Source organism: Corapipo altera, unplaced genomic scaffold, assembly GCF_003945725.1.
Source record: "Corapipo altera isolate COAL_440 unplaced genomic scaffold, ASM394572v1 146, whole genome shotgun sequence".
In the NCBI taxonomy this organism is placed as follows: Eukaryota; Metazoa; Chordata; class Aves; order Passeriformes; family Pipridae; genus Corapipo; species Corapipo altera.
The window spans coordinates 746,638-774,440 of NW_020884981.1; the positions used below are offsets into that span (position 1 = coordinate 746,638).

The following is a 27,803-nucleotide window of genomic DNA, read 5'->3' on the forward strand; positions in this document are numbered from 1 at the left end:
ATTGGCATCCTCCCCTGGCTGGGCTGAGACTGCAGGGAATCGCCATTACCTTCGCAGAGCCTTTGTAGCTGAGGCGGGGGGAGGCAGGACCACGATGGTGAGAGGTTGGGGTTGGCACACACTGATGGCTCACACACCTCCCCATGGTCCACTGGTGCCATCCTCCAACAAAGACCTTTTCCTTATTCCCAGGGTTAGGTGTCCTCCTCCCTCCCACCCTCGAGCCAGGATTTTCCATCTGAGCAGCACTGCCTGCCCCACCTGACCCTTCCCCTGCCACCAGATTTTGTTTTGCTGTGTGACCCTTTATTAGACACCCCTGTTCTCCATTCCTTGATCCCTCCCATACTCCAGCACTCAGGTGGGATCTACTCTCCCTCCCAGCTGGCCTTTGGGGGTGCAGAGCTGCTGCCAGCCTGGGGGCCTGGACCTCCCCCCAGGTTGGGAGCTACATCCGAGGCAGGAGTTATCACCCATGATTTTTGGCTGAGCAACCTGGTTCATCCAGCTTGAAATTCAGGTTTGAGAATTTGAGGGTTCCTCTGGCCTCCATTCATGTTTTGAGGGTGCTCAGAGCTGTACTAGCCCAAGGCCCTGGCAGTGCTGGGGCTGTTTGAAGGGTCTAGTGCTGGGGGCAGGTGGGATGGGAGCTGGATCCCATGGAAGCAAGTCAGTGTCTGTCAGGGAGGAGGCAGAATTCCCACAGCCCTTTGGTTTCTTGGCAAAGCCCATGCCAGGGGGCTGAAGGGAGATGGGGAGCATGGTGTGCCCAGCCCCAGGCTGCTCCAGCCCATGCTTGGGGGGTACTGGTAGCTGGTAGCTCCTCCTCCCAAACAACCACTTGCATCCCAGGCTCTGAATTTTCTTCCTCTTCTGACAGTCAGGCATCACCTCCTGATTACTCATAACTGCAGCATGTTGCAGATACACAGAGCTTGAGGAATGGCTGTGCCTGGGAGCAGAACCACCGGGATCCAGGGGAAGAAACACTGATGGGGGGGACGGGCTGTGCAGCCTTGGTTCCACATCCCTGTCCTGCCCTGGGGGCCAAGCACCTCCTGCCTGTGCCCAAATCCCCCTGGAATACCCAGCCCAGCTCAGGAGCCCAGCTCAGGGGCTCTGAGGCAGGTGAGCAGGTGAGGATGGCAGGGCACAGCCCTCTGCCAGCCGTGGCCCCAAAGTTTGTTTTGCAGAATCCTCTTTTAGCGTGGAGAAATAACTCATCCCTTGGTTTTTCTCCCATTTGTTTGTGTGGGCATTGATTACGCTGGGAGTTACTGAGCCAGATTTTATTGGAATGACTTTGAAAGCTGCCACCTGCGAGCGGCTGCCGGTCTTTGGGAATTATTTTGGTGTAGTTTCTAAATAATTGCATGAGGCTTCTCCAGCCTCACTAATAAGTTCGTTCTCCCAGGGACACTGCCTAGAAAAAAAGATGAGCTGAGATTATGCTTGGCAACATTTAGGAGAGGAAAAAGTACAACAAGATTGATGTCTGCTGGAGGGAATAAATAATTAATACTGAGGTATCTGTCTTAGCCCCTCTGTGAGCATCCTTGTTTCCAACTCAGCGTCTGTTATCTCCCCAGCTTATTGGCTGAATTTTGGAATTCAGCACACTCCTTTGTATCACTCATTGTTTCTGTCTGCAGCATGTTGTACTAATTCTGACCAGGGACCAGCAAGGCTGGCTCTGGAGTTGAGCTGGCCTAGGGAAGCTGGCCTGGTATGTTATCTATGTTGTGTAACTGGAGCTTGGGAAATATAGAATTTAAATAACATGCAAAATTATGTAGTTAGTGCATGAAAAGAGAAATTAAGTGAACAAATTCAAGCACTCATATTGGCCCAGATTCGTAGAATCAAGGAATGTTCTTGGGTTGGAAGGGACCTTCAAGCCCATCTCATCCCACCCCCTGCCATGGGCAGGGACACCTTCCACTAGACCAGGTGAATCCAAGCCCCGTCCAACCAGACCTTGGACACTTCCAGGGATGGGGCAGCCACAGCTTCTCTGAGCAACCTGTGCCAGGGCCTCCCCATCCTCACAGGGAACAATTTCTTCCCAATATCCCATCTATCCCTGCCCTTTGGCAGTGGGAAGCCATTCCCCCTTGTCCTGTCCCTCCATCCCTTGTCCCAAGTCCCTCTCCAGCTCTCCTGGAGCCCCTTTAGGCCCTGCAAGGGGCTCTCAGGTCTCCTTGGAGCCTTCTCCAGATGAACACCTCCAGCTCTCCCAGCCTGGCTCCAGAGCAGAGGGCCTCCACCCTGTGTCCTCCTCTGGACTCATGCCAACAGGTTAAAAAAGCCCTTGGATAACTGTAGGTTGTGTTTTAAATAGAGACGAGCCCACAAATGTCTTTAACACTTTGTACACGTCTTATGTGCACAAGGAGCCTGTTTTGCAGTGCCAGAGGGAGCTGGGCTGTCACCTGTGTGTCCCTTCCATCACCCTGCACCGGGGGAGGGGTGGGAAGGGCAGTGCTGGGAACGCCATCAGGAAGATGATACACCTTCTCCCTGGTCCACTGGTTTCGATGCCACTAGACAAGCCCTAGCACAGGCCCAGATGTCACTGGGTTTTCCTCTGCTAGTTTGGGAGGCTGCATTTTTACACCCTGGCAGAGGTGATTTCTGAGAACCTCAGTATGGGCCCTTATGTCTGGCAAATCTAGTCTGGCCTCTCAGCTCAGAGAGTTGGGGGTGTCCAGCCTGGAGAAGAGAAGGTTCCGGGGAGACCTGAGAGCCCCTTCCAGGGCTTAAAGGGTCTTCAACTGAGCTGGAGAGGGACTTTGGACGAGAGCCTGGAGGGACAGGACAAGGGGGAATGGCTTTACGCTGAAAAAGAGGAGATTTAGATTGGGTATTAGAAAGAAATTGTGAGGGTGGTGAGGCCCTGGCACAGGTTGCCCAGAGAAGCTGTGGCTGCCCCTGGATCCCTGCAAGTGTCCAAGACCAGGTTGGATGGAGCTTGGAGCAACCTGGGTTAGTGGAAGGTGTCCCTGCCCATGGCAGGGGGTTGGAATAAGATGAGTTTTAAGGTCCCTTCCAATCTGTTCTGTGATCTTCTGTTTCTAAAAGCCCCAGGGAAGCTGGTGTCCTGTTGCCTTCCCTTTCCTTTGCATCATTTCGCAGGTGTTTCTGTGAGGCTGCATTTCCAGCACTGATGTTGGGCTTTTCTACCAGGGCAGAGGGCTCTGAGCATCACACAGAGGTCCCTTAACCACAGCAGAGGCAATGTGGGCCCAGCTCGTGCATGGGGAGAGACAGAGGATACTGATGGAAATGACAATGACCTCGAGACAACACTTTGTTAATCATATTGACAGGCAGGCCCTGCTCCTCAGTAGACAAAATCCTGGCACCCAGGAGCTTGACATCAGTGTCTCCTTCTGCTGCTACCTCTGCTCCAGTGGTTGGTTTCTCTCCAGAGAAAATCAGTCCAAGATGATGCCCAGACACACCCAAAAGGGCAGGTGCTCAAAGGTCCGTGACCAGGGGGGAGGCACTGGGGGCACTACCAGGCTCTGGGACCAGAGAATCATAGAACCATGGAAGGATTTGTGTTGGAAGGGACCTTAAAGACATTCTTATTCCCTGCCATTCCATGGGCAGGGACACCTTCTACTAGACCGGGTTGCTCCCAGCCTCATCCAGCCTGGTCTTGGACACTTCTGGGGGCAGGACATCCATCATCTGGGACGGCACCCTGGTACCCTGCCTTCTCCTCCTGGCCCTGCTGGCAGCAGGAGCTTGAGCACTCGGGGGATGGAGGGGGAAGGCTGGTAACTTTTGGTAGCTGCTTTGCCCAGTGCCACATGCCAGGGCAGCTGGGGCTGCTCATCCCCTCCCAGTGCCTCCATGCTGCCCATGCCCACATGGCTTGGGAGGAAAGGGTGGAGGTGGGCACAAGCCTCGCTTGAGGTATTTGTTTTAAAAAGACAGACTGATAAAAATCGCTCTCTCCATTATTTCATTAAGGGATTTAAACTGTGCTTCCTAAATCCTGAGTCATCAATGAAGTGAGCAAGCGAGAAGGAGCAGGTCCCACTGGAGGTGACTCACACTGCAAGCTTGGGGCTCACGGGGGACTCTCTGAACCGGGTGATGCTCCACTCGCCCCATCCCAGGAAGGCCAGGGTGTCCCTAGCATCCTGAGCAACAGCAGGAGGTCCCTGGGAACCTGTGGGCCTCCCAGATTTCTTTGGAAGCTGAGCCATCCCACTCCTCTCTGGAGTCCCCAGCTATGCCTTGATGCACAGGAGCCACGAGCAGACGCTCCCCTGGAAGCCTGGAGACCATCCAGGAGCAGCGCACACACGCAGGCCGGCGTTCGAGCTTTTATTGTTTGCTTGCAGAGATGAAAGCCTCCAGATCCCCTCTCAGTTTGGGAGGAATTGATCTTTCCTCCCAGAAGGCGCGGGAAAACACCAGGCCACCTTTTGCTCATTTGCTTCTTTCCCGCGTTTTCAGGCACCGACAGGAAAAGAAAAGACAATCCCAGCTCCCAGTAAGGCCAGTCCCCTCTGCACTGGTTTATCTAGTCAGCTCTATCCCTCCCACTGAAAACTGTTCAATCCCAGTGCTGGGACATTTTTCCTAAGATCCAGGCTGTGTGTTCCCTTTGCCCCACTCTGCTTCCTTACATCCCGCCCTTCCTTTGGCCACTTTTCCCTAAGCTTCCCCTCTGGGGGTTGCTGAGACTGCTGCACCAGTGGGACCGAGGTGGTAGCAGGTGGCATTGTCCCAGCCCACACTGCTGTCCCTTCATGTGTGACACCACAGAGGGCAATGCCCACACTCGGTCCTGCCCTCAGCCTCCCATCACCCGTTCCCTACATGATTCCTCATTACTCTCTTCAGTGATCCCCTGACTGGGAGGATCTTCCCAGATTCTACTCTGAGCTCTCTCAGTGCTCTGGGCCAGTTCCTACCAGGTAGTTGTGATGTCCCTGCCCTTGGAAAGGCCTCCAGCAATCTCTCCTCCATTCACTGGTGATTCCTGATGCTCTCCTGGAGCCCTCTGGATCCACTGCTGCCTTGGTTTTGTGCTTGCTTGGCAGAGAGAAATTCAGGGTGGTGGGATGGACCCATGTAACTCCATCTGCCTGCTGGGCACGGCCCTGTTCTCCTCTGGGAAGAGAGTAAGGAGGCAAAGGGCTGTGCAGGGGCAATAGCCCTGCTCCTGGTCTTGCTCCAGTCCCAATTCCTTGGTCATATTGCTGGAATTCTGCTTCTCTTCCTTATTTGCTATTTTCTTACTAAGCTTTAAAATCAGCAATTTTGGCTCATCATTACTGCGATCACCGCCCAATTTACTGTTGGGGGGGTTTTATCTCTCTGCAAAGTTAGTGCCTCATTGTTTTATCTCAGATATTGAAAATCTTAGTTCTGGCTTTGGCACTGATGGGAGCTTTTCCCATGGACCTCAGCCATAGCTAGGTAGAGTGTCTGGCTGTGTGGGGTGCAGGTTTTGCAGATGTTGTTTCAGTAGTGTTGAGAAAACTGTTTGCAGGTGGTTTCTCCTTAAATATCAACAGTTGTCTGTTATCCCCACTAGGACAGAGAGCAGAAGGAACTGAATTTGTTGTGACTCATGAGCTTTGTTGAAACCAATCCATAGCTGCAACAAAGGTATGCTGTGGGCTTGGAGGACAGATCCCCTCACTCAGGGTGTTCACCCTGTGAAGTTACTGCTGTGCTCATTTCTCTGCTGCCTCAGGAATGCATGGAGTGGTTTAGGAGATGTAGGGATCTCCTGGACATCACTTAGCCCAACCCTGCTCCAGGCAGGGTCACCTACACCAAATAGTCCTGACACCCAGGGCCATGTCCAGTGAGTCTTGGATGTCTCCAAGGATGGACACTCCCCCACCTCTCCGGGCGTGCTGTGGCAGCATTGGATCACCCCAATTTGGTCTCTGGCCGTTGATCCACGGGGCTTTGCTGTAGGTTCTTGCTGCTGTCGGGTCAGAGAAGCATCAGGGAGAGCCCAGGGGTGAGCCCATCTCCAGCTGGTGGGGAGTGCTCAGAGCTTTTGCACCGACATGGCAATTGGCACATGGGCAGGTGAGATCTGAGAACCAGAGAATCACAGAATCTCCTGAGTTGGAAAGATCCACAAGGATCATCCATCCAACTCTTGGCCCTGCCCAGGACACCCCAAAAATCCCACCCTGTCCCTGAGAGCGTTGTCCAAACACTCCTTGAGCTCTGGCAGCCTTGGTGCTGTGCCCAGTGCCCTGAGGAGCCTGTTCAGTGCCCAACCAGCCTCTGGGGGAAGAACCTTTCCCTGAGATCCAACCTAAACCTGCCCTGACACATCTTCAGCCATTTCCAATGAGCTTCTCATCCCAAAGGGCAACTCCTTGTGTGCTCCCAGCCCTACCCCAAGATGGAGCTCAGGTGTGTGCCCAGAGATGAGCATGAGGGTGACACACATCCAGGCCCACGTACCCCACACTGTGGGGTGGTTGCAGCCTCTCCACTGTGCCACTGTCTGACCAATGTCTCTGTGCCATGGAGAGGGCTCGCCACCACCAAACTATGTCCCCATCTCGCTGGTTTGGCCAGAGCTCCCTTTTGGGGGATGTTTTGGTGACAGGGGATCCCCACCTGCTTAAAAGCTGGAGCCCTCCTCTCCCTGCTGGCTTTTCAGCCCCAGGGTGGGAGCTCCCCATGGCTTTGGCTGGTGAGGGGAAGCTTTGCTCTTGCAGCCCTGATTAGCATTCGGCCCCGCTGCTCCTGTTGTTCCGAGCTGGAGCTCGGCATTGCCTGGCAACCACGGAGCAAAACTACAACAGCCACCCCAGAGCCCGAGCGGGCTTGCCGCGAACCTGCTCCACCCTGGCACACGCTGCTGCCCACCAGCACGGGGCCAGGACGAGGATCACCCCCAGACCAGGAGGGGAAGGAGGAGGAGGAGACAGAGGAGGAGGAGGAGGAGGAGGAGGAGAGGGCTGTGGCTGTGCGACGGCTTTGCTGACACCCAGATTCGGTGGGTCTGTATCTGTCTGTCCCAGGGCCATGAGCATCCTGCCGAGCTGGGCACACCCTGTCCCTGCACATCCACGGTGCAGGGACTCTCCTGTGCTCATGGAGTGCGTACCATGAGCCAGGGCCTCGGAGCAGGGTCAGGGGCCAGCCTCCACCTAGGGTGTCTCCGTGTCAGGAGGTGTTGGGAGAGAGCCCAAGGTGTCTGTGGGGTGCATCAGACAGCAGGGCCAGGCCTGGGGCTGTACCCATGCTCTCTGTTGTGCACTTTGTACCCAAAGTGGGGTCTGTGGAGTGCCAATCTCCCCCAGGGTCCCCGTGGGGAGGATCAGCCTGGTTGGGGTCTCCCAGGGGACCCTGACACCCGGCAGCCCATCTTTGATTCTCTCAGACTTCTATTAGATTGTGCTGGGAGTGGAGTTGGCAGCACATGGGAACCTGAGTGAGCATCGGGGCTCTCTCTGCTTCCCAGTTCTGTGCATGCTTGGGGTCTGATGTTGTTTTGGCAGAAGGATTTTGTGGTCCTGCTTCTGGGGATAACTGTGGGCCTAGGGCTCAGCCACTGCCCTGCCAGAGGGTCTCTGCAGTGGTGGTGGCTTGGTCCCTCCACAAAACCCTGCACTTTGTCCTCTTCCCAGCTGGGCGGACTTGAAAGGACATGAGTGCCCTCCTGACACAAGGTACCACACTTCTGCAGGTGACAGGAGATGCAGTCATGCCTGAATACATTGGTTTCAGATCTAATGCATCCCCTCATCTTTGCTTTAGCTCTGCTTTTACATCCTTGGCTGCTGTGGGCTCTGCCTATGGCTGTTGGGTGGCTGGAGGTCTGAGCTGTCCTGTCCAGCCCACTCAGACCCACCGGGCAGAAAAATAATAGACATGTCCTTTCTCTGCTCCCCACACATCCTTATCAGTGATACTTGCTTGGCGAAGGGTTAAAAAAAATAAATACCTCTGTCTTTTGTGTTTTACAGAGCCTGGGGTCCGCAGACAAGAAGGACTTCTACCAACCAAAGTAAGTGCCAGTAGCAGTCGTGAGCAATTGCATGGAAATTCCCGGCTGGTCCATATTCCCCAGCAGCTCCGTGCCTTGCTAAGATTAGACATTTCAATGTACAAGAATAGCTGCTGCAATTACACAAGTGAGGATAACAGTGGAAGGGCTGTCAGTCATCCTGGCTTCGGGGCATATGCAAATCGTTCAATCAGGTCAGAAGGAACCATGACAGCTTGGCTGAGCCTGAGGGACAGAGCTGGGAGCAGGGGTGACCTTTCCCACCTCTGACTCCCTCTGCTCCTGATTTGCACAGCTGAGCTGCATTGGAGAATAGAAGGGTTTCGTTCCGTGTCACCAGGGGCTGATCTTGACGCACGTCTCCCACCGCCGTGCTCTGATGGTGATGTCTGTCCTCTTCCATCCACTGGGGTTGGAACAGCACCATGAGCTGAGACTGGGGGGGAGAGGCTCTTTGGAATCCTGGACTTGAGCAAAGTTGCTGCAAACCACCCCACTAATCTGGGCAGTTGGTTACTTAGTGTGCAGACCAGGTAACAGAGCCTTGCCCCAGCACGGCACCTTCAAGCAAGAAGGTTGTGCCTGCTGGAAGGATAGATTTGTGACCATCATTGTTTGGATAACGGCAGAGTCTCCCTGCTGAGAGGTTGGGTTCTGCCCTGACACTGAATTGGGTGTTGTGCTGCTGAGCATGTCGTGTGTGGGACCTTGTGTTGCTCTTGCTCTGCTTGGGGGAGTGAAGGTTTATAGGTTATCACCTTTCTTGTGACAAAAAACCCACAGGTGGATTTGGAGTTGCAGGACAGTGCTGTGACCTGCAGGATTGTCAGAGAAGCAGGGTTTTGGAAAATTCAGAAGGAACCGGGTTGAGGAAATTTCTTCTCCAAAACTCACTGTTCTTCTGCCCTTTGCTGCTTTCCAAAGGGTTCCTGCAGTGCTGCATCCCAGCAGTGCGAGCACCCTGGCAGCATCCTTGGTCTGAGTTAGGCTTGGCATCAGAGGGAGCATGTCCAAGGAGGGCAGACTGCGTCACGGAGCGTTGTACAGTCCTGTCTGCTCCCTGTCTTTGATGGGAGAGCAAGTGTGTGTGTGTGTGTGCATGTTCTTCCCCTGTCTGCTGGTCCCTCTTTATGCCACCAAAAGTTTCTAAAGCTCAATGCTGGTTTCTAGGTCCATGCTGAAAGTCTGATTTCAGGGAGCTCCTCTGCCCCCTCACCTCAAGGCAGTGCAACTCATCAGCTTTCCAAGACTGCAGGCAGCTAAAGACTTCTGGAAATACAGCCTGAGCCATTTCCCAGGCTGTTTGATCCCGTATGGCTTTCTGGGAGATCAGAGGAATATCTCAGGAGATGGTGGAGTCACCGTGGATGCAACAACAAAATGAACACACATTTGGCAAAGGACTCATCTCCGTGTTTCTGTGACCTCTCCCAACAGCTGTGCAGGATTTCGGTGCTCCTTTCTGTAGTGCTGCTGTGTGCTTGTGAGGAGTCTGTGTTTTGACAAGCAGGCTTAGAACAGATTGAAGCATCTCCAGTGTCTCTATTCCAGCTGAAGCTTTGGGGAGGCTTTAAGCAAGAGATCTGGAGGAAATATGTAAAAAGCTTTTACTGTTGGGATTTCCTGCGGGGTGGTTTTGGCGGCAGGTAGCAACAATTTGTGGGGCTACATTTATAACTCATCTCCTCTGAGAAATGAGGAATGTTTCCCTACCTTGAGTGGGAGAACATGGGCTTCCCATCTCGCTGAAGGCGTGGAGCTGTTGGGTCAGAGTGGGGAGTGCTGGTGCAGGAGGTCTTGTAGATACAGGTTGTCTTATGGGTGCTTGTTCCTCTGTGCCACGAGGCCACGGGATCTCCATGATTTGGCCCAGCAGCTTGTGATACCAGCTGTGACTTGGCTAGTCATAACACTGGTTAATGCCCATACTATTTATGCTCTACAGTAGCTGTTTTGGGGTTGTGACTGGTGAGTTTGTGGCCACTGCCCCCACCCCATTTGGCTTTTTGATCCACTGGCTGACCCTGGCACTGTTGCAACTCATCTGCAAGGCTGGACCAGATGCTTTACAGACCCTTCAGTCTCTGGCAGGGCTATAGCTGGTCTTCCTCAGCAAAGAAAGATCCTTGCAAGCTGCCAGAGGTCTGGTGGACCTGCCAAGGGCTTGGAAGAGCTCAGCTCTTCTGCAGCAGCTCCACAGCCTGCATTCACAGTTCCCTGAGCCCTGGGCAAGGTGGTGGCGAGCAGCCAGAGCGTGGGAAACAGCTGGTTCCCAGAGCTGAGCCAAACTGTGCCGGTTCCTGGACACATCTGTGTGGCAAGGATGGTGAGCCCAGAGAAGTCTGACAGGGAGCTGCTGCTCCTCCAGTTCCCATATGCCAGAGCAAACTGAATGTGCCTCGCCTCTGCTTTTCCTTTTCTGGCTTCCAAGGCAGCAGTTCACCTGCCATCAAAGCCCTGAGCTGTGGGAGCAGGGTCAGAGCAGCTCTGCTCTCAGGCTGGGGCTTCGGGGCTCTCACAGAAGGTGGAGTTTGTGGAAATAGAAAAAGGAAAGATACACATGCCAGAAATATCAGCAGTGGGTTTTGTCACCACTTGTTCTGGGAGTGACTCTTGCTCCATTCCTGCCATGTTCAGCTTTCTCTGATCAGGTGCCCTCCTCCTCCTCCCTGGACACTCCATCAAGCTGAGTTTTCTTGTGTTGCCCTGAGTTCCCTCCTTTGTTGCCTCTTCCCTTCAGAAATGGAAATGCTGTTCTCACTCCATAGTTACCATCAGTCTGTCTCAGCCAGCAGCTGGGTGTTCCCAAAGTGCCCGGAATATCCCAGTGCTCATCAAGGGCATGGAGCAGTGTCCACCCTCACCCACCAGCCTTTGATGGCTCTTCCCCCCTCATTATATCCATGAGGTTTTAAGGTACAGATCTTCTGGGTTGCCCCAAATATGGAGTGGAAAGGAAGGGAGGTCAGAGGTGCCCAGGTTGGAGCCACTGGAGCTGAAACGCTGCTGCTGCCCACTCTGGGGAAGGCACTTCTGCTTCCAAGGGCTTCAGTGAGCATGTTTATGATGTTCCTGCAAGAGCTGGCCCATATTAGGAGTTGGGACTCCAGGCTTTTGGTCTGGGAAGTATTGTTCCCTCTTTCCATGTTAAACAGAGGGATGCAGCCTGAGTTGAGAAGGCTGAAGCATTAATTTTAAGAAAAGTTACATCAATTGTGAACTGAAAGGGGTAGAGACCAGGCAATGAAGAACAGGCACACAAGGAGTTCCCATAGCTGAAATGCCTGGGAGAGGAGCCTGGTGTGTTGGGAATGGCCACAATTCCAGCTGTGAATCAACATCTTAACAGGTGTCCTCATCTACACTGGCTGCTCCAGCCATGTTGTGTGAACAGGGACAGATGCCTTCCTGTGTTTCCAAAGCAGGTTGTTCATATGTCAGATTGATATATCCTGAGCTAATAATTCTCATCTGATGCAGTTTATGCAACCCTGGCTGCAGCCTAGCTCTATCTGGGATCTGACCAGAGCTTGTAGGGATCAGGGAAGAAGCACCAAGTGGGGTGAGTCCAACTCCTGACCTGCTCACTCCTTTGTCACCCCAATTTTTTGTAAGATGCTCATACAGCTGTTAGAATATCCAGGTTTCCAGAGGTTCTTCCAAGCTTCTAACAGAGGGCCCTGGCTGCTCTCTCAAGGCAGTTTCCCAAGCAAGGAGCCACTGGCTGAGGACCCAGGGACACCTTGCTCAGAGACAGGAATAGGCTCTTCTGGGACAGGAGGTAATTACCGTCTGGGTGGAAGTCTCTTGTCAGGAACTGAGGTTGTCCGGTGTGTTTGCTGATTCCCCCAGGCACATCTTTGCTCTTCAGTGTCAGGCACCAACTGGAACTCAGTTTCTTCAAACCAGAAGGAACTGTTGGTAGTAATAACACTCATAAAACCCCTGGCAAATGCAGGCTGAAATACCTGGGCTTAATTAAAGTGTCACTGATTTGCAGTGGGAGCTGCCGCGTCCCTCCCCGCGCTGTGTCCTGTGCCGAGAGCAATGCTCAGCTGTCAGGAGAGCTGTCACTTGGAAGCAGTGAATATGTGCTAGGCACTTTGAGGTGTCAAGAGAGACACAGCTGTAGTGACACAAAAGGCTCTCCATTGATCCACTTCTCCTGTCCCTTGGGACAATGTGGCTGTGCTGGAGAGCCCTGCTGTCTCGGATACCATTCCTGCTCCAGCAGAATCCCACAGCCCTTTCAGGTAGATCTGTCTCCATCTCAGATTAAAGGCTGCCCCCGCCTTCTGTCCTCCAGCCTCATATGTGTAAACACACGAGGAACCTTTGAAACCACCTCCCAGAAAGCAGTAGCTCCTGTTTGTTTTGCCTCGCAGTCATTACACCGAGCTGTCTCTGCAACTAATTCCTTGTCACCCTCCTCTTACAGCAGAACATTTCATCTCGCAGACTCAAACCTTTCTGTTCCAGCACTTAGATGAAAGTGTTTCCTTGCTGAATCATTATCTTGTAAAACCGTGGTGGTTTTAAAGATCTAGAAATCGGTATTTACATTTTGGAGGCATTAAGGGCCATCATAGTAAGCGCGATGTGTTCCTGAGCAGAGTGTTCATTGCATTGCCTCCTTCGCTCAGACATTATTGCTCTGGTAACGATGATAATCACACACATACAGGCTATGTTTGACTTCTTCTGCAGTGGCTAAGAGTCATTCAGCTGGGATGCTCAGCAGGCAGCTCAGGTTCCAAGTGCTGAGCAGTGGGAGGAGGATGCACATGGAAAGTGGGGAGGGATGGTGCTGATGATGGCAAGGAATGATGGGGTAGGGGAAGCCTACCAAGACAATCTCTCTGCACTGAACCATGGGATACTCAATGCTGCTAGAAACTGCTCCCAGACCACCCCCAACAGGGTTGGAGAATGCTTTTCCCAGCTTTGGTTGCAGGAAAGGATGAAGTGCCACCACTAGCATCTCTGGAATGGGACGACCAAAGTGGTGGAGGGTGGAAGAGAGGTGTTGAGGTCTGTGGGGTGGGTGCAGGTTGGCAGCTGAAGGGTAGTGGAGCCCTCTAGAAGGGATTAGGAACATGGGCTCCTCACTTCCAACCCCAAATCCTGGCTAAGGCAATTACTGGAGAGTCGGGAGCGAACTCTTTTACACACAACATAATTCAAGGAGATTCCAGTGCTGGTATCTCACCAGAGGGGTGAGATACACTGAAAATGTACAGCAAACTTAAACAATATTTCCCCTGGAGTTTGGCCACTGGATTCAGTCTAAGCTCCAGGCAGGTAACAGGGCTTTAATCCTCTTGGAGTGCTGGGAAAGGAAGGGAATCCTGGAAAGGCACTTTGGAGAAACGTGGTTATTTGACAAATGCCAATCTGGGAATGGAGAGCAGAGCTGACCCTGAGCAGCCTGGGAGAAGGGGGTTAGGAGAAGCAGGAATGAACAGGGGGAAGAAAGAGGGAGCTGGGGGTTAGCAGCAGTGGGAATGAGCAGTGGGAGGTGTCTTGTGGCATGGCAGAGAGTTATCTTGGATCAACTCCATCGCTGTTCCTCTGTGGCTGCAGAGGGAGCAGGACACACCCTGATGAGGAGTAGAGCTGGCAGGGATCCAGTAGAAGCTCGGGCATGGAGGAGGCCATCACCCCACTGGTTTGCCCAGTGGCATCTGGGCTCTTCACCCAGGCTAATATTGCCATTTGCTTCCCAAGCTGTGACACTGGTGCTGGTTCGAGGCTGGTAAACAGCGAGGGGCCCCTGCCAATGGTCCAGTTGTCCTGTTTTTGACCCCCTCTCCAGGCAGCTTGGGAGGGCAACACTGCATTATGTGCCTGGTAAGTCACAGAATCACAGAATCACAGGATATGCTGAGTTGGAAGGGTCCCACGAGGATCATCCAGTCCAACTCCTGGCCCTGCACAGGACCATCCCCAAGAGTCACATCCTGTGCCTGAGGGTATCATCCAAATGCTTCTTGAGCTCTCTCAGCCTTGGTGCTGTGCCCACTGCCCTGGGGAGCCTGGTCAGTGCCCAACCACCCTCTGGGTCCTGCTGAAAACCACTGTTTTGGTGAAGCCTGGGTGAATACAGCTCTTACACATTTTATTTTTTATTGCTTCTCAGGTGAGAGTGCTCACCCTGGGCTTCTGTACCTGCTGGGGCTGGAGGATCAGGGTAGAGTGCCCTGCATCCACAATGGGGCCAGAGGAGGTGACAACGATGCTTCAAGGACTGGACCCTCTGCTCTGGAGACAGGCTGGGAGATCTGGGGGTGTTCAGCCTGAAGAAGAGAAGGCTCCAAGGACACCTCATTGTGGCCTTAAAGGAGCTTATTCAAAGGAAGGAGACGATTTTTACATGGACAGACAGTGATAGGACAAGGGGGAATGGTTTTAAAGTAAAAGAGGAGAGATTTAGATTGGGTATTAGGAGGAAATTCCTCCCTGTGAGGGTGGTGAGGCCCTGGCACAGGTTGCCAGAGAAGCTGTGGCTGCCCCATCCCTGGAAGTGCTGCAGGCAAGGCTGGACGGGGTTTGGATTCACCTGTTTTAGTGGAAGGTGTCCCTGCTCATGGCAGGGGAGTGGAACACGATGATCTTTAAGGTCCTTTCCAACCCAAACTGTTCTAGATCCATGATTTTTCAGGACAAAGATGCCCTTGATAACCAAATTAAATATCTTATCTCAAGGGAGGTCAGAACAAGGACTGCTTGGTTTCAGTGGTCCCCAGAGCCCAGGAGAGAGCAGAACGAGTTTTTGGGGCTGGCTGAACTCACCCTGCTCTGGGTGCCCAGGCCAGGGCACTCCTAGACCAGCCCCTTGCCATGCCCCTGCTCTCCAGCTGGGAATGGCCCTCCCAACCCTGGTGTGAAATAAAGTTTTGGGTTTTATTGTTTCTGTGCAGCTTTTAATGTGTTAAGTGAGGTTGCGGTGTGGGCTCTCACTGTACCAGTTGTCATAGAAACTTGCAGGGCTTTTTTCTCCGATCCCCCCAGCCCCTTTCTTTAAACCAAAGCAGGGATGGGGTTTTTAAACCCCTGTAATTTCAGTTCCAGTCCAATTGAAAACCTGCCTGACCCTGATTCCCTGCCTCCAGCACTGCCACACAAGGACTCAAAGTCTTTAAATTTTGCTTCCTGTTGTCCCAACCGAAGGGTTTGTGTTGCCTTGAATTGGGCACTTTCCCAGTAGCACTGATGGGATTCTGTTCCCCAAAATGCCCACTGGGGTTGGGGCGGGTGCTCAGTCTTTGTCGCCCGCCATGGGGTACCTCTCCCTGCTGCTGCTTCTGCAAACAGGAGCAGAGCAGGCACAGCCCCTTCGTGCCTGGGCACTGGGCATCCCTGGGCCTTTGGTGGGGACTGCCTGCCCTGCTGCTCTGACCCCGGGGCTGCCTCCCCTGCTGGTGGTGCTGGGAGGCTGATGGTGCCAGCTCAGCGCTGAGCTGGGTGCAGGAGCCACCTCAGCAGCAGCTGCAGCCCTGCCGCGACTGTGGCACTCGGCATTAATCACGGGGAGGGAGCCGAGTGTAGGAAGATGGACATTTTTTAAAAAATAACCGAGGCTGCGTTCTCCGCTAAGCAAGAGAGTAAAGTGTTTGCTGCAGTGAGTCAACACAGAGGTGCTTTAGCCCTGGGAGGTAATGCAGCCACCAGTACCACAGCCGGGTACCAAGAGGGAGAAGTGGGTTGAGGTGTTTCCTGAGCTGCTTATCCAGCAATCACTGCTGGGCTTTCTCCAGGACTGAAGGACCCTTTCCCTCATGCTTTGCTTCTGGCACAACACTTGATGGGGACTCCTCATAGCCAACCAGACATGTAGGTCAGAACCTTCGAGGAGCTCGGTGCCTCCCCAGCTCCTTGTTGCTCCAAGGCTGGTACTGTCTCATAAAATCACAGAGTGGTTTGGGTTGGAAGGGACCTTAAAACTCACCTCATTCCACCCCCTGCCATGGGCAGGGACACCTTCCACTAGCCCAGGTTGCTCCAAGCCCCATCCAACCTGGTCTTGGACACTTCCAGGGATGGGGCAGCCACAGCTTCTCTGGGCAACCTGTGCCAGGGCCTCACCACCCTCACAGGGAAGAATTCCTTCCTCAGATCTAATCTAAACGTACTCTCTATCAGTTTAAAGCCATTAAACATATCTCCTGAGTCTTCACCCTGGTGTATGGCAGGAGTTAGCTTCAGAGGGCCAGTTATCCTTTGGGAGTCATTTGGGTGGGATTCAGGTAAGAAAAGGTCTATTAGATCTTTGGTGTCCTGTGTTCTACAGGGATGTAAATGTTGCCACAAGCTCCTGAAGAGGTTGTGGTTGCCTTCTGAGAGTTCTCTAATCCTCTAAGCATCCCTGAGAGGCATCTAATCCTGACCCAAAACTTGCTAGAACTTGTTGGACTCCATCTCCCAGTCCCTGCCTCTTGCCATGTCTCGCTGGATAAAAGCAGTTGGTACCACTCTGCTTTTGGGCGGGTGGCAGATTTTTATCCGTAAACCCAATATAGCTCAAATCTTTCGCAGCAAGATATTCTCTCCAGCCTTTGGATCAATTTGTGACTCATCCCTCCAGGCTCTGCTGTTTTAGTGTCCCCTGTCAACGTGGGCACCTTAATTGCAGGAGTGCCACTGTCAGTCCCAGCAGCGCAGGACGTACAGCTCCCCCAAGAGCTGCCTCAGCCCTTTTCATCACAGCATCACATTAGAGCTGTGGTGACCCTTGAGCCTTCCTGGAGGCTCTCTCTTGTCTGGGGTCCAGTCCCTGTTCATAAATACGGCCTGAAATCCCTTTCTGTAGCTGCGTCATCCTGCGCTGGGCTGCATTAACATGTACAGTGTTTGAATGGGCTCAGCACTACCAAGCAGCCCACATTTCTCTCTCTCCTTATCAATATTTACCATTACATCAATCTTCCTGTCATCTGCTAATTTTTTGAGTAAGGATTTTGTATTTTCGTCTTGATCATCGATGAAAATATCAACTGGTCTGTTCCCCCTGGAGCATTGCTAACGATTCCCCATCGACAGCTCCTGTGTGAGGCCTGTCAGACGGCTCTAAATCTATTTAATGTGCTTTATTGGTGCTGTGCAGTCCCATCTTCTGAAATCAGGACGTGAGGAAGTACTTTGAGCTGAGCCGTAATGTCCAGCGGGCCTGTTCCTGGAAGGTGTGTTCATTAAAGAGTGACAGCGGGCTCAGCTGACAACATCTCTTCCACCAAGACACACTGGCTGACTTTAATTAGAACTTACATCCTTTAATTATTTCTTAATTTAATTCCAGATGAGCCCTGCCTTCTGGGCCCTGTATCAGGCTGACCATTCTGTTGTTGACTAGGTCATCTGCGCTGCTGGATGGGAATGTTGGTGGGAAGGAGCCATTTCCATCTGGATGTGGCAGCCTTGAACTTAGCTCAAAACAAGCAGCAGAGCCCAGAAAACTCTCCCCGGCCTTGGGTGCACGTTGGCTGGTTGGTGCTGTTTGGCCACATTAGATGTAAACATGAATGCTATTGGTTTAGGAGAGTTTTATCTCTCCTAGGAATTATTTTATTCATCTTTTTTTCCCAAACACAGAATAATAATCGACTGTGTTTTCTTCTTTTCTGCATCATTTAAGCAGTCCTACAGACTCTGCTTTAAAGTAGCTCTAGTACTCCTTAAAACCAGACCTATTGCTAGATTTTGGCTCCCAACAACAGATTTTCCATGTCCAGCCATGCATTTCCCCCTTCTTTTGTTTCCCTAATCACATTGTAATTTTTCATTTGTATTGACCACTCTATTCTGCACTCCATGGCAGGAGGTTGGAACTTAATGGCCCTTAAAGGTCTCTCCCAACCCAAACCCTTCCATGACTCTATGATTTAACTGCTGGCTCTGTGAATCTTCTACCACGCAACTCACAGACCGAAATCCTTGATAACACGTTATTTCTTATCCATTGTGAACATGTATTTCAGGCTGAGCTCCCACAGTGCTGTGGTGGCTCAGGTATGATGTGCTGTGCCTTGTCCTGGTCCTTGGTGAAAAGGTAAACCCTATATTTATTCAAGTACCAACTGCTAAAAGATCTGTAATTCTAAAGAAAAACGTACAATGCCGTGTATTGTAAGTGTGCAGTGCCCTCCTCTTCAATCCTGCCACCCTCCTACGCAGAGACTGCTGATCATGTACCTCATTGTAGCAGGTTTCAGGAGTGTTGAGTGTGTTAAATTTCTGCTCATGAGGGAAAATTTCCCTTCCTCATTCTCCTTTTCCAATCTCACTACCTCACAGCAGCTTAAGAGCTCGCTGCTTTGCCTCTCAGCACAGCACGAGCAAGGGCTCAGGTACAATTTCCTGGAACAGCCACAGATTAATCTGGCTTTTTATTCAAACCTCATTGTGGTGTTTTCTCCCCATGTTCCCACTGTCAGCACCAGATTGACAGCTGGGCCATGGAACTGGAGAATCACGGCATGCTTTGGATTGGAATGGGCCTTAAAGACCATCTCATTCCAATCCCCTGCCATGGGCAGGGACACCTTCCACTAGCCCAGATGAATCCAAACCCCATCCAACCTGGCCTTGGGCAGCGTGCTCTCCCAAGGGATGGGGCAACCACAGCTTCTACAGCCAACCTGTGCCAGGGCCTCACCACCCTCACAGGGAAGAATTCCTTCCCAATATCCCAACTATCCCTTCCCTCGGGCAGTGGGAAGCCATTCCCCCTTGGCCTGTCCCTCCATCCCCTGTCCCAAGTCCTTCTCCAGCTCTCCTGGAGCCCCTTTAGGCCCTGGAAGGGGCTCTCAGGTCTCCCTGGAGCCTTCTCCAGGTGAACACCTCCAGCTCTCCCAGCCTGGCTCCAGAGCAGAGGGGGTCCAGCCCTCGGAGCATCTCCATGGCCTCCTCTGGACTCGCCGTGTGCTGTGGGTGGTGGCTCTACAGCCCTTCTCTGAGCTCCTGAGCTCCTGAGAAGCGAGATTTCCAGTGGTGGTAGAAATAACAGCATTAGCCCTGCAAGCAACCAGGCAGGTCTCTGGGAGCTCCAGCATTGGTGTTTATCCTCTGGCTCTGCTCTGAGAGGGATAATCAGAGGGAACAGGGCTGGGCTGGGCAGACTGTAGGGAGACATGGAGATAGCAATAATTTGCTCAGGGAAGAGTGCAACAAAGGGTATTAAAAGGAGGAAAATGCACTGTCTTTCCTGCATCCTAACAAAATGCTGTGCATAGAGAGGTGATCCATGCTTTGAGCTCTCCCACAGTTCCTGGCATTGACAGACACCAGATTTAGAGGAGTGTGGTGGCTCTCAGGAGATGTGCAGTGGGAAGAGATGAGGGTGAGGGTGCTCGCTTGTATCTTCATGCTTGGGACATCATGTAAAAGGGCAGCACCTCCAGTATTGCTACCTAATTTATGTGGAAATTAATTCCTCACCCAGAAGTGCCTCATCTCCCTATGGACTGCACAGGGAGCCTGGGCAGCCAGCAGAGAGCTCCACTTTCAGTCTTGCCACTGGTGGCTTCAACACACCCTGAAGTCAGGGAGAGCTGATAATAATTACTGAAGAATCATGGAATCATAGAATGGCCTGAGTTGGAAGGAACCTTAAAGCTCATCCTGTTCCACCCCTGCCATGGACAGGGACACCTTCCTATTCCAGGTTGTTCCAAGCCCCATCCAACCTGAAACACTTCCAGGGATCCAGGGGCAACCACAGCTTCTCTGGGCAACCTGTGCCAGGGCCTGAAACACTGAATAATGTTTTTTACACCTAATGAAAGACTTGACTGAATCAAGCTGTGGACAGCCCAGGGAAGTTGTCTTCGGGCATTTTACTGAGAATTGTGTGAGATCAGCTCAACCCCCAGCCACAGGAAAACACCACCTTGCCCCATGGGAATAAGTGCAGTGCTTTGAGGAAATGGGCTGGAGAAGGAGATGAAAGGAACCCTAGGACCTGCAAATTCCCATTTATACATTTGAAATGGAAAAGCCTTCCCAATGAATGGTTCAAGAAAACCTCAGAGCTGACAGGTCGCAAGCAGGGGCCATTGGAGATTTTTCTTTGCAGTTTGAGGTAGGAAGGGAAAAGCACAGAGGGAGAGAAAGCTCAGTTGCCCTCATTCTCCCCTCGGATGTCGGAGGTGCTTTGTTTTCCAGAAGTGCTTATTGTTCATACAGTGTCTCACCAGGCAGTTGGAATACAGCTCCAGGGGGGGTTTCTCTGCCATGCAGCAGTGTGGATTTTCCTTCCTCTTGGGATATCCCACCGGAACCACCAGAGTGGTGTTTGGTGCCCACCTTTGGGCAATACTGGTGGTGGTGGTTGGGTCATCTTTTCCCCACTGCATTCCTCTTTTGTCCCTCTTTGGATTCAAGGTTTTGTCCTGGATCCTAGGCCGCTGTCAGCAGATGCGTGGGCTTAACTTTGCTTGTCCTGAGGGTCGTCTCAGCAGCAATCTTCCTGAAGGAGGTACAGCACAAGAGCTGCTGCCTGCAGATGTTTCCCTTGTTCCCAGATGTTTCCAGGAAGCCCTTCTGGTTGCACACAGCATCTTGACCACCTGTGTTGAGTCCCAGTTGTGCCAGAACCCTATTCTGCAATTTGTCCACTTGCCTTTGCCATTTCTATCCCAGTTGGATGGCTCTGAGGATGAGGAGGACTCTGCTTCTGGGCTTCTATCAAGCTTCTGTGTTCCCCCTCTTCCCCCCAGCTGGGGAGTTGCTGAAAACTCTGGTGTGAACTGGAAACCAATCATAGACTCCCAACCAGTTTCTAGCTATCTCAGGCTGGTTTCTAGCCATCTTGGGTTTGCTGCTGTAAATCCCTGGCTTCACAAGCCATGAAGCCAATCTCTGAAGGTTGGGAGGAGGAGTGTGGCTGCTGCTGAAGACATCAGTCTGCCTCGTTGAGAGTGTCCTGTGGAGTCAGGCCCACCTTTGGGATTTTGTTGGCTGGCTGGAGCCACCAGTGCTGTCACCAGGAGGGACCATGTGCTGAGTCACACGTGATGGATCCCACCTCCTCCCACCAGAGCAGAGCGTGGTCCTGGGGGATGTCCCAGCCAGCAGGGACACTGAAGAGGGGTGTCAGCTACAGCAAATGTGAAACCGTCAATATTTGTACACAAAGGCCACGCTGAAATCCCTGTCCCAGTCCAGACATCAGAGGTGTCAGTTCTGATTTCCCAAACACAGAGAGAGCCCTTTCAGCCCCGGCCTGCTCAGACACTGCAGCTTTAATGTCCAAGCACCCAGCGTGTTTCCACTCCCCTCAAATGCATCAATCAGGTCTCGGTGAGGCTCTGAAAGAGCCAGTTTGTTAAACAAACACACTTAGTGTAAAAAGTTTATTCCAGTTAATTGGGACTTCATTGCAATGGAAACAAATTACCCAGTTGTCATCTGCCAAGGCAAACAGCAGCAGGGGAGAGGGGGTCCTAGCCAGGCAGGAGACAAACAGCCATCTCAGGCAACCTTATTTATGGCCTTTTTATGTATTTCTGTATTTATTTGGACATTCCTGAGCTGGAGAGCTGGGCTATTGCTGAGCTGCATGCCCCAGTGCTTGCATGGTGACAGGTTATCAGCCCGTGGGCAAAAGTTGGCACTGGTCTGGTGGGCACTGCCATGGGGACCCAGGGTGTGGGGTCTGTGTCGCTGAGTAGATCCTTCTAGGCATGTCCAGGGCTCTTGCTTCAGAGCCAGAGGTGAGGTGCTGGATGTGCAAGCAATGGGCAGGTCAGGGTGAGCTGCTGGTCCCTGGAGCTGGGGGCCATGGGTGTCCCTGGAACGAGCAGCAGGGTAGGGAGGCACTTTGCAGGGCACAGAGCTGGTGGTCACTGGGAACTTTGCCCCCATACTTCCGTGGTTCCCTATCCTGTGTTGGCATCGACCCCAGGTGCGAGTCAGAATCCCAGAACGTTCTGAGCTGGAAGGGATCATGGAGTCTAACTCTTAAGTGAATGGCCCACACAGGGGATTGAACCCATGACTATGGTGTTCTTAGCACCAAGTTTTAACCAGTTGAGCTAATCTCAGGGTCCCTGTCCCTACTCTAGTCCTGTTCTCCCCTCTCAGCCCAGGGAATTACCTTTTCGGCAGAAGAGTTGGGAGCGTGTCTTGATCAGGCTCCCACGCATTCCCAGCTCCTTTGATTTAACAAACACCCCATCAACACCCTTTTTTCCCTCCTTTTATTGAAAAAGAGGGAGCAAGGAGTGGGGATGGGGGATCAGGAAGGCAGGGGGCATGTGGAGAGCAGGGCTGGGTGGGAACCGGGGGCCCTGTGATTCCCACCGGAGCTGGTGCTGGTTCCCGCAGCCGCCGGCGCGCGGAAGTGACAGATAAACCCTCGGGATTAGCAGCGTGTCCCATGTCAGGAGAGCAGCATCCCCTTCCTGGAGCATTAGTCACCCGAGCCTGACGCCGGGGTGTGGGAGGCAAGTGCAAGTCATCGAATTACCTCCTCCCCCAGCTCCCAGGGGGCCTGTCCTTGCTTCGTGACCCTCCAGCTCTGCCCTTCGGAACCCTGGCTGTGCCAGGGCAGCCAGACAGGCAGAGGTGTTGTTCCTGACCACAGATGGATGCATCCATCCATGGCACATCTCTGGCTGTGGACATGGTTGCCCTGTTATGGACAGCAGCATTGGGATGGTACAAGCATGGAGGGCATCTTGCAATGGCCTTTGGGATGCATCCTTCCCTGCTGGCCTTGGGGATGTGGACAACAGGAGCAGGTCTCTACCCAGGTGCTGGGACCTTCCAGTGGGCTGGAATTTTCTGTCTGTACCTGGTGGATAAACTCAGGGCTCTTCCACCCTTCTCACCTACCACGACCACATCCGAGCCAGACTTTTCTGGTCCTGTGAAGTCCTAAAGTTCACATTTGAATTTCACATTGTGATTGAATTGCCATCCAGAGCCTTTTATCCACTTTCCAGGAGTGTTTCTGTTACCTTATAGCTGTGAGATCATCATGGCCCACACTCTGAGGTTTCTGTCTGTGATGGCACATATTCAGGGGGTGGAAAGCCTGGATTGGGGTACATATCTCTGGAGGGGCCTCGAAGGGGGCAGACTGCAGAGCGGAGCACTGATAGCTACAGAAATGAGTCCTGAGATTGGAATGATATCATCTGAGGGATGTGGGAAAGATAGTGACCAGAACTGGAAAGGACACCAGATTTGGCTTCCTTTCTGGAGCTGGGAATGGAGTGGAGGAGAGACTGGGGAGTTTGGTGCAAGCCCCTTGGCTCCTTGGGGTTGGCTGGCACATCTCGAGGTGATCTGAAAACACAGAGCTAAGACACAGGAAGTGCCAAGTTTCCCTGCATGACAACTGGGCTCTGTTGGGGGCAGTCAGAGGCAGCAATGCCCCCTCAGTCCCACATTCCTGTGGCCCCACTCTCCACGGAATCCTCGATGAGCAGAGCTGGGGCACAGGGTGCTGGGCATCTCCCTCCTCCACCTGCAACCCTGTATTATTAGGGATTTTAGCTTTCTGCTTCTAGATTGACTTGTTGCCGGTGTTTATTTTTAGCTCCTCCAGTGCCTTACAGATTCCTCGAGGGATTCTTTCATTCCCTCTCCCTCCCACAGGTTTGTTTGTAATGGAGCCACATCGATTTGAGCCACGAGCAGGAGCTTTCAGCAGCGGTGGGGGCTGCCCTGCCGTGCTCATGGAACTGCTTATCTGTGGGTTTAGCTGAGGTCCATGGGTCCATGGAGTCTGGGAGCCCTGAGAAATCAGGCTGGGAGGGAGCATCACTCCCACCTACAGCCACTGGTGTGGGTGCTATGCACCCAAAATCACTGTCAGAGCACATCGGGTGGGTCCTGTCCCCTCGCTCTTCTTGGCACTGCCCTCCCCGAGAGTTGTCTCTTTTTGCTCCCCAGGGGAAGAAATTCAGAGCAGCTTTACCGAACGAGGAAACAAACCCCAGGGTCCTCCCGCAGCTCCATGGCCAGCTTGGGTGGAAATTTTTCAGCATCTTTTAAAACCCTGCATAAAGTAATTCAAAACAAGTTGCAAGTGTATTTTGGATTCTGGCAGAGCTTTGCCCGCTGGCTGTCCCAGACAAGGGCTCACTTTGAGTGTACCCTTCTGCTGAGCAGGGGGGCAGTGTTTTCATTCTTAATTTAGAGCATCCGTCCAGCCGGGGTCCAGCCCCCTGTCTCCCACTGAGCTGGTGCAGCTGGGAGCCCGGTGGTTACCTGTCACCACCAGCTCTGGGCCTGCACTAACATGTTCCCTAGAAAATGTGACTCTCTTTGGACTCAGCCTCCTTCTACTCACCCTGGGGGATGTGTGAAGGTACAGTTTGTGCTCTGTTTATTCCAGGATTTTTGTTATTTTGTAGAGGAGAGTGAGTTTTGCTTATTTTTAAACACCTAAAATAGAGGTTGATCCTCTCTACAGCTTTGCTGATTTTCCTGGGGAGAGGCAGCCCTAGGAGGTCCCGTTCAGGTAGGGCTCTGGTGGTGGAAGCTCCATTCCCACAGCCCTGATCCAGGGAAGTGTGTTTTTCTGAAGCACTGATCTCCACGAGCCGCCCTTACCTGGAGATGAGCACATGCTGAAGGGTTTGGTTGGACTTGGTCCTGTAAAAGCAGCCAAGGGAGCCGAAGCCTGAAAAACACTCAAGTGTTCAAGTAAACCATCCAAGTAAACCTGAAAGCCACTTGCAAAGCCACAAGCATCATGGTGTGGCAGCTCCTCTTCCTCTCCATGGATTAACCAGATGCAAGGAGGAATAAGGAGAGAGGCCAACAGGACCACACGTCCCCACAGAGCGTGTCACAGAGTGTGCTGGAGGAGAAGACAGGGCTCTGTGCCTGCAGTGCTGCTCTTGGTGGCTTGCAAAGCCACTGTTCAGCCATCACCTAACTGTTTTCCATCAGGATCAGGTGATGGTTGGCTGAAATCATGCCCAGAATTAGCAGAGGGGCCTGGGATACCACTGTGATGAGCCTAATGTCAGACTCTGGTTTAATAGAGCAACTGATGCTGGAGGTGAAAGGTTTGGAAAGTGGACCCAAAATCCACTGTGGACTTTCTCTTCTCTTGGCTGTTTTGCTTGGGGTCTTAATGCAGCTTTTCTTGAAGGCTTGAAGTTGTTATTTAGGTTTTTCTAATCTTTAATTTTCTAATGTTCATTAGCACAGTTCCTGTCAAAGAACAGCATGTTCCCACCCTGTCCTTGCTGTCTCCCCGGTTAATAACCCTTTGCTGCTTTGACTCATTTAGAAAAAGTGACAGTAGCTTTGGGAATGACTCCTGGTATAAGAGACAGACGTCAGCATTGTCAGTCAGGTCTGAAAAGCAGTGCTAATTCACAGGGAAATGGCAGCAGAAGGCCCACGGTCCGTGTTAGGGAGCATTAAGCCCACCTGTCTCAAACCATGGCAGTGTGTGTGTGTTCCCCCCGAGCTGCTCAGAGGTGCTCTGAACCCAGATGGCTGCTTTTCCTTTCGGGAATGGGCTGTAACAGCTCCTCCCTTCCCTCCCTGAGGTTCTGCTTTGGAGATGCCCATTGCTGAGGCTTGTGGTGCAATGGAAACCCTTTAACAGGGGTGGGCGGTCAGGAGAAGGTGCGAGAGGAGGGACTGGGAGGCACGTGCTGTGGTTTAGGGTTGGCTGGGAGGGGGTTCTGGTTTCTGAGCATCTGCTCTGCTCCTGAAGCCCCCACCATCTTCCTCAGCTGGGTTTTACCAGTGCTGAGGAACAAACCAAGGACTCCAGACTGAGGTTTGAAGCAAGCAGGGACAAGCGCTGGAAGGCCGTGGTCTGACTTCCTGCCTTGGGAGAGGTGGAGCAAGTGCTGGCATTGCACCCCAGTCCCAAGTCCCAGAGCCTGCTGCTGGTTTGTGGAGAGTCAAGAGCCCACCCACTTGGTGGGACCCCTCCCTATGGAGAAGGGATATGTACCAGGCAGGATTTAGTCACCTCGGAACAGGCTGTGTCCATTTGGTGGTTTCAGTAAATCTGGGATTTGGTTCCAGAGGAGATCAGGACTGCTGTGTGAGTCTGGCAGTCAAGGAAAAGGAAGCAGGAGGCACCAGCATGATGTCCTAAATCTTGAAGACAAAGTCTTCCAGTTTACCTGTCATGGTCTTAACCATTTCAGGGGTGCCTTTTCAACTGCCTGTGAAAGGCACAGCTGGCCCAGAAACATTCCAGCTGCTGTTCTCTTCAGAGCAGAGGGCTCAGCTCTGCAAAAACACAGTGTCTTTCTGCAGAGCCTCCAGAGAGACAACTCAGGGCTGCAGCACCCTGTGGGCCTGCGGCCTGGTTGCACCAGAAGGTGGTTTACCCTGGGGAGTTGAAAGCCCTTGCTCTGTGACAGCCTGGATGGAGTGGCAAAAGTGCTGTGTCCTGGGGGACCTGCCTCCTGTGTCCCCACCCCTAGGGTAGCATTTTTTGTGCACCGAGGTGTGGTTTTGGCAACAACTAGCGATGTGTTCTGTGCTGGAGGGGGAAGATGAGACACCTGGAAAGCATTTGTGCCACTATTGCCAGTGTGAATAGCCCACCTCTTCACGGCTGAAGGTTTTCTCCGAAGACAAACCGTCCTGTGGTTTACCTTTCCTTACTGGCTCTTTGCTTTCCAAGTATCTGAAGCCACTTTTGGGGACTTCAGGCTCCCAGCAGCCAGCAGAACACCTCACATTGGGGTTATAAGTCAGCTGGTGCAAAGACTGGGTTCGTCACTGCGACCCTGAACCATGGTGGGCAGATGGTGCCCAGTGCCAGAGAGGGCCTCGCACAGCCATGGGGCAGTCTGGTGGCCTGACCTGTGAAGCCCAAGCCCACGACGAAAGGCAGGTAGTGAGAAGGTCACCTGCCATGGCTCATATCTCTAGTGCTGGCTTTGCCCAGGGGTTGTGGTCTGTGCTGCAGGATTCCTTGTTTGGAAATAAAAGGGTCTCGTCTCCTGCATCACTCCAGGCTCAGACCAGGATGATACACAACCTCTCACATCTCTGTCCCCTACTGCTGCCCCTGCCTCCTGGGCATTTTGGGTGTGAGAGTTCTGCTAATGGGCAGTGACTCGTCTGGAGGACGTCAAGTGCAGCTGGTTCTCCTGCTGGGAGGTGACTCTTGCATGAAGAGTCTCTTGTGTTGGAATAAAGTGCCTTTCACTGGCCTGGCTGGCATGGCCATCCTCCGTGGGGTCTGAGGAAATGGGCCTGATGGTGATTGAATGCTGCTGGTGCAGTGTGGACAGCTGGCTTCTGAGGAGCTCAGCTTCCTGGGGATGTTCAAACAGCAGAGGCCAATCCCTGCAGCCCTTGGGGGTAGGTGGATAATATAATGGGGAAACTGAGGCACAGAGGCTTTAGCTCCTGGGTGAGGTCATGCTGCCCAGGCTGGTGTCCTGCAATTTTCACAGCACCAGATGAAATCCACTGGGCTGGGCCCTCCCACAGCCTGACCTAGGGCAGGATCCATGCCCATGCTCAGTCCCTCGCTGGGGATCCCCACCCAACCAGTAGGGTCCCCCACAGGGAACACACACCTGACAGATCATAGCCAGGTTCCCAGCCCCGGAAACGGCTTTGGCCCATCCTGCTTGGCTCCTGCTGCAGTGCATCCCTCCTCCCAGTCCCCAGTGCTCGGTCTTCCCTGGGGCTGTGAGTGCCTCTCCCTCTCTCCTCTCCTCTCCTCTCCTCTCCTCTCCTCTCCTCTCCTCTCCTCTCCTCTCCTCTCCTCTCCTCTCCTCTCCTCTCCTCTCCTCTCCTCTCCTCTCCTCTCCTCTCCTCTCCTCTCCTCTCCTCTCCTCTCCTCTCC

The 27,803-nt window shown here is 52.8% G+C and overlaps 1 protein-coding gene across 5 annotated transcripts in view; it reads left to right on the plus strand.

Annotated features, from left to right (window-relative positions):
- The window catches only part of LOC113957964 (ankyrin repeat and fibronectin type-III domain-containing protein 1-like), a 192,154-nt gene that overhangs the window by 110,188 nt on the left and 54,163 nt on the right, over nt 1-27,803 (plus strand). For 4 of the 5 annotated variants that reach the window (XM_027665902.1, XM_027665904.1, XM_027665901.1 and 1 more), the window contains one exon: nt 7,971-8,011. In XM_027665902.1, the coding sequence (XP_027521703.1) occupies nt 7,971-8,011 (41 nt within the window). Of the gene's footprint in view, nt 1-6,869; nt 6,993-7,970; nt 8,012-27,803 lie in introns of those variants that run through there. The other variant, XM_027665909.1, reaches the window with a different exon arrangement.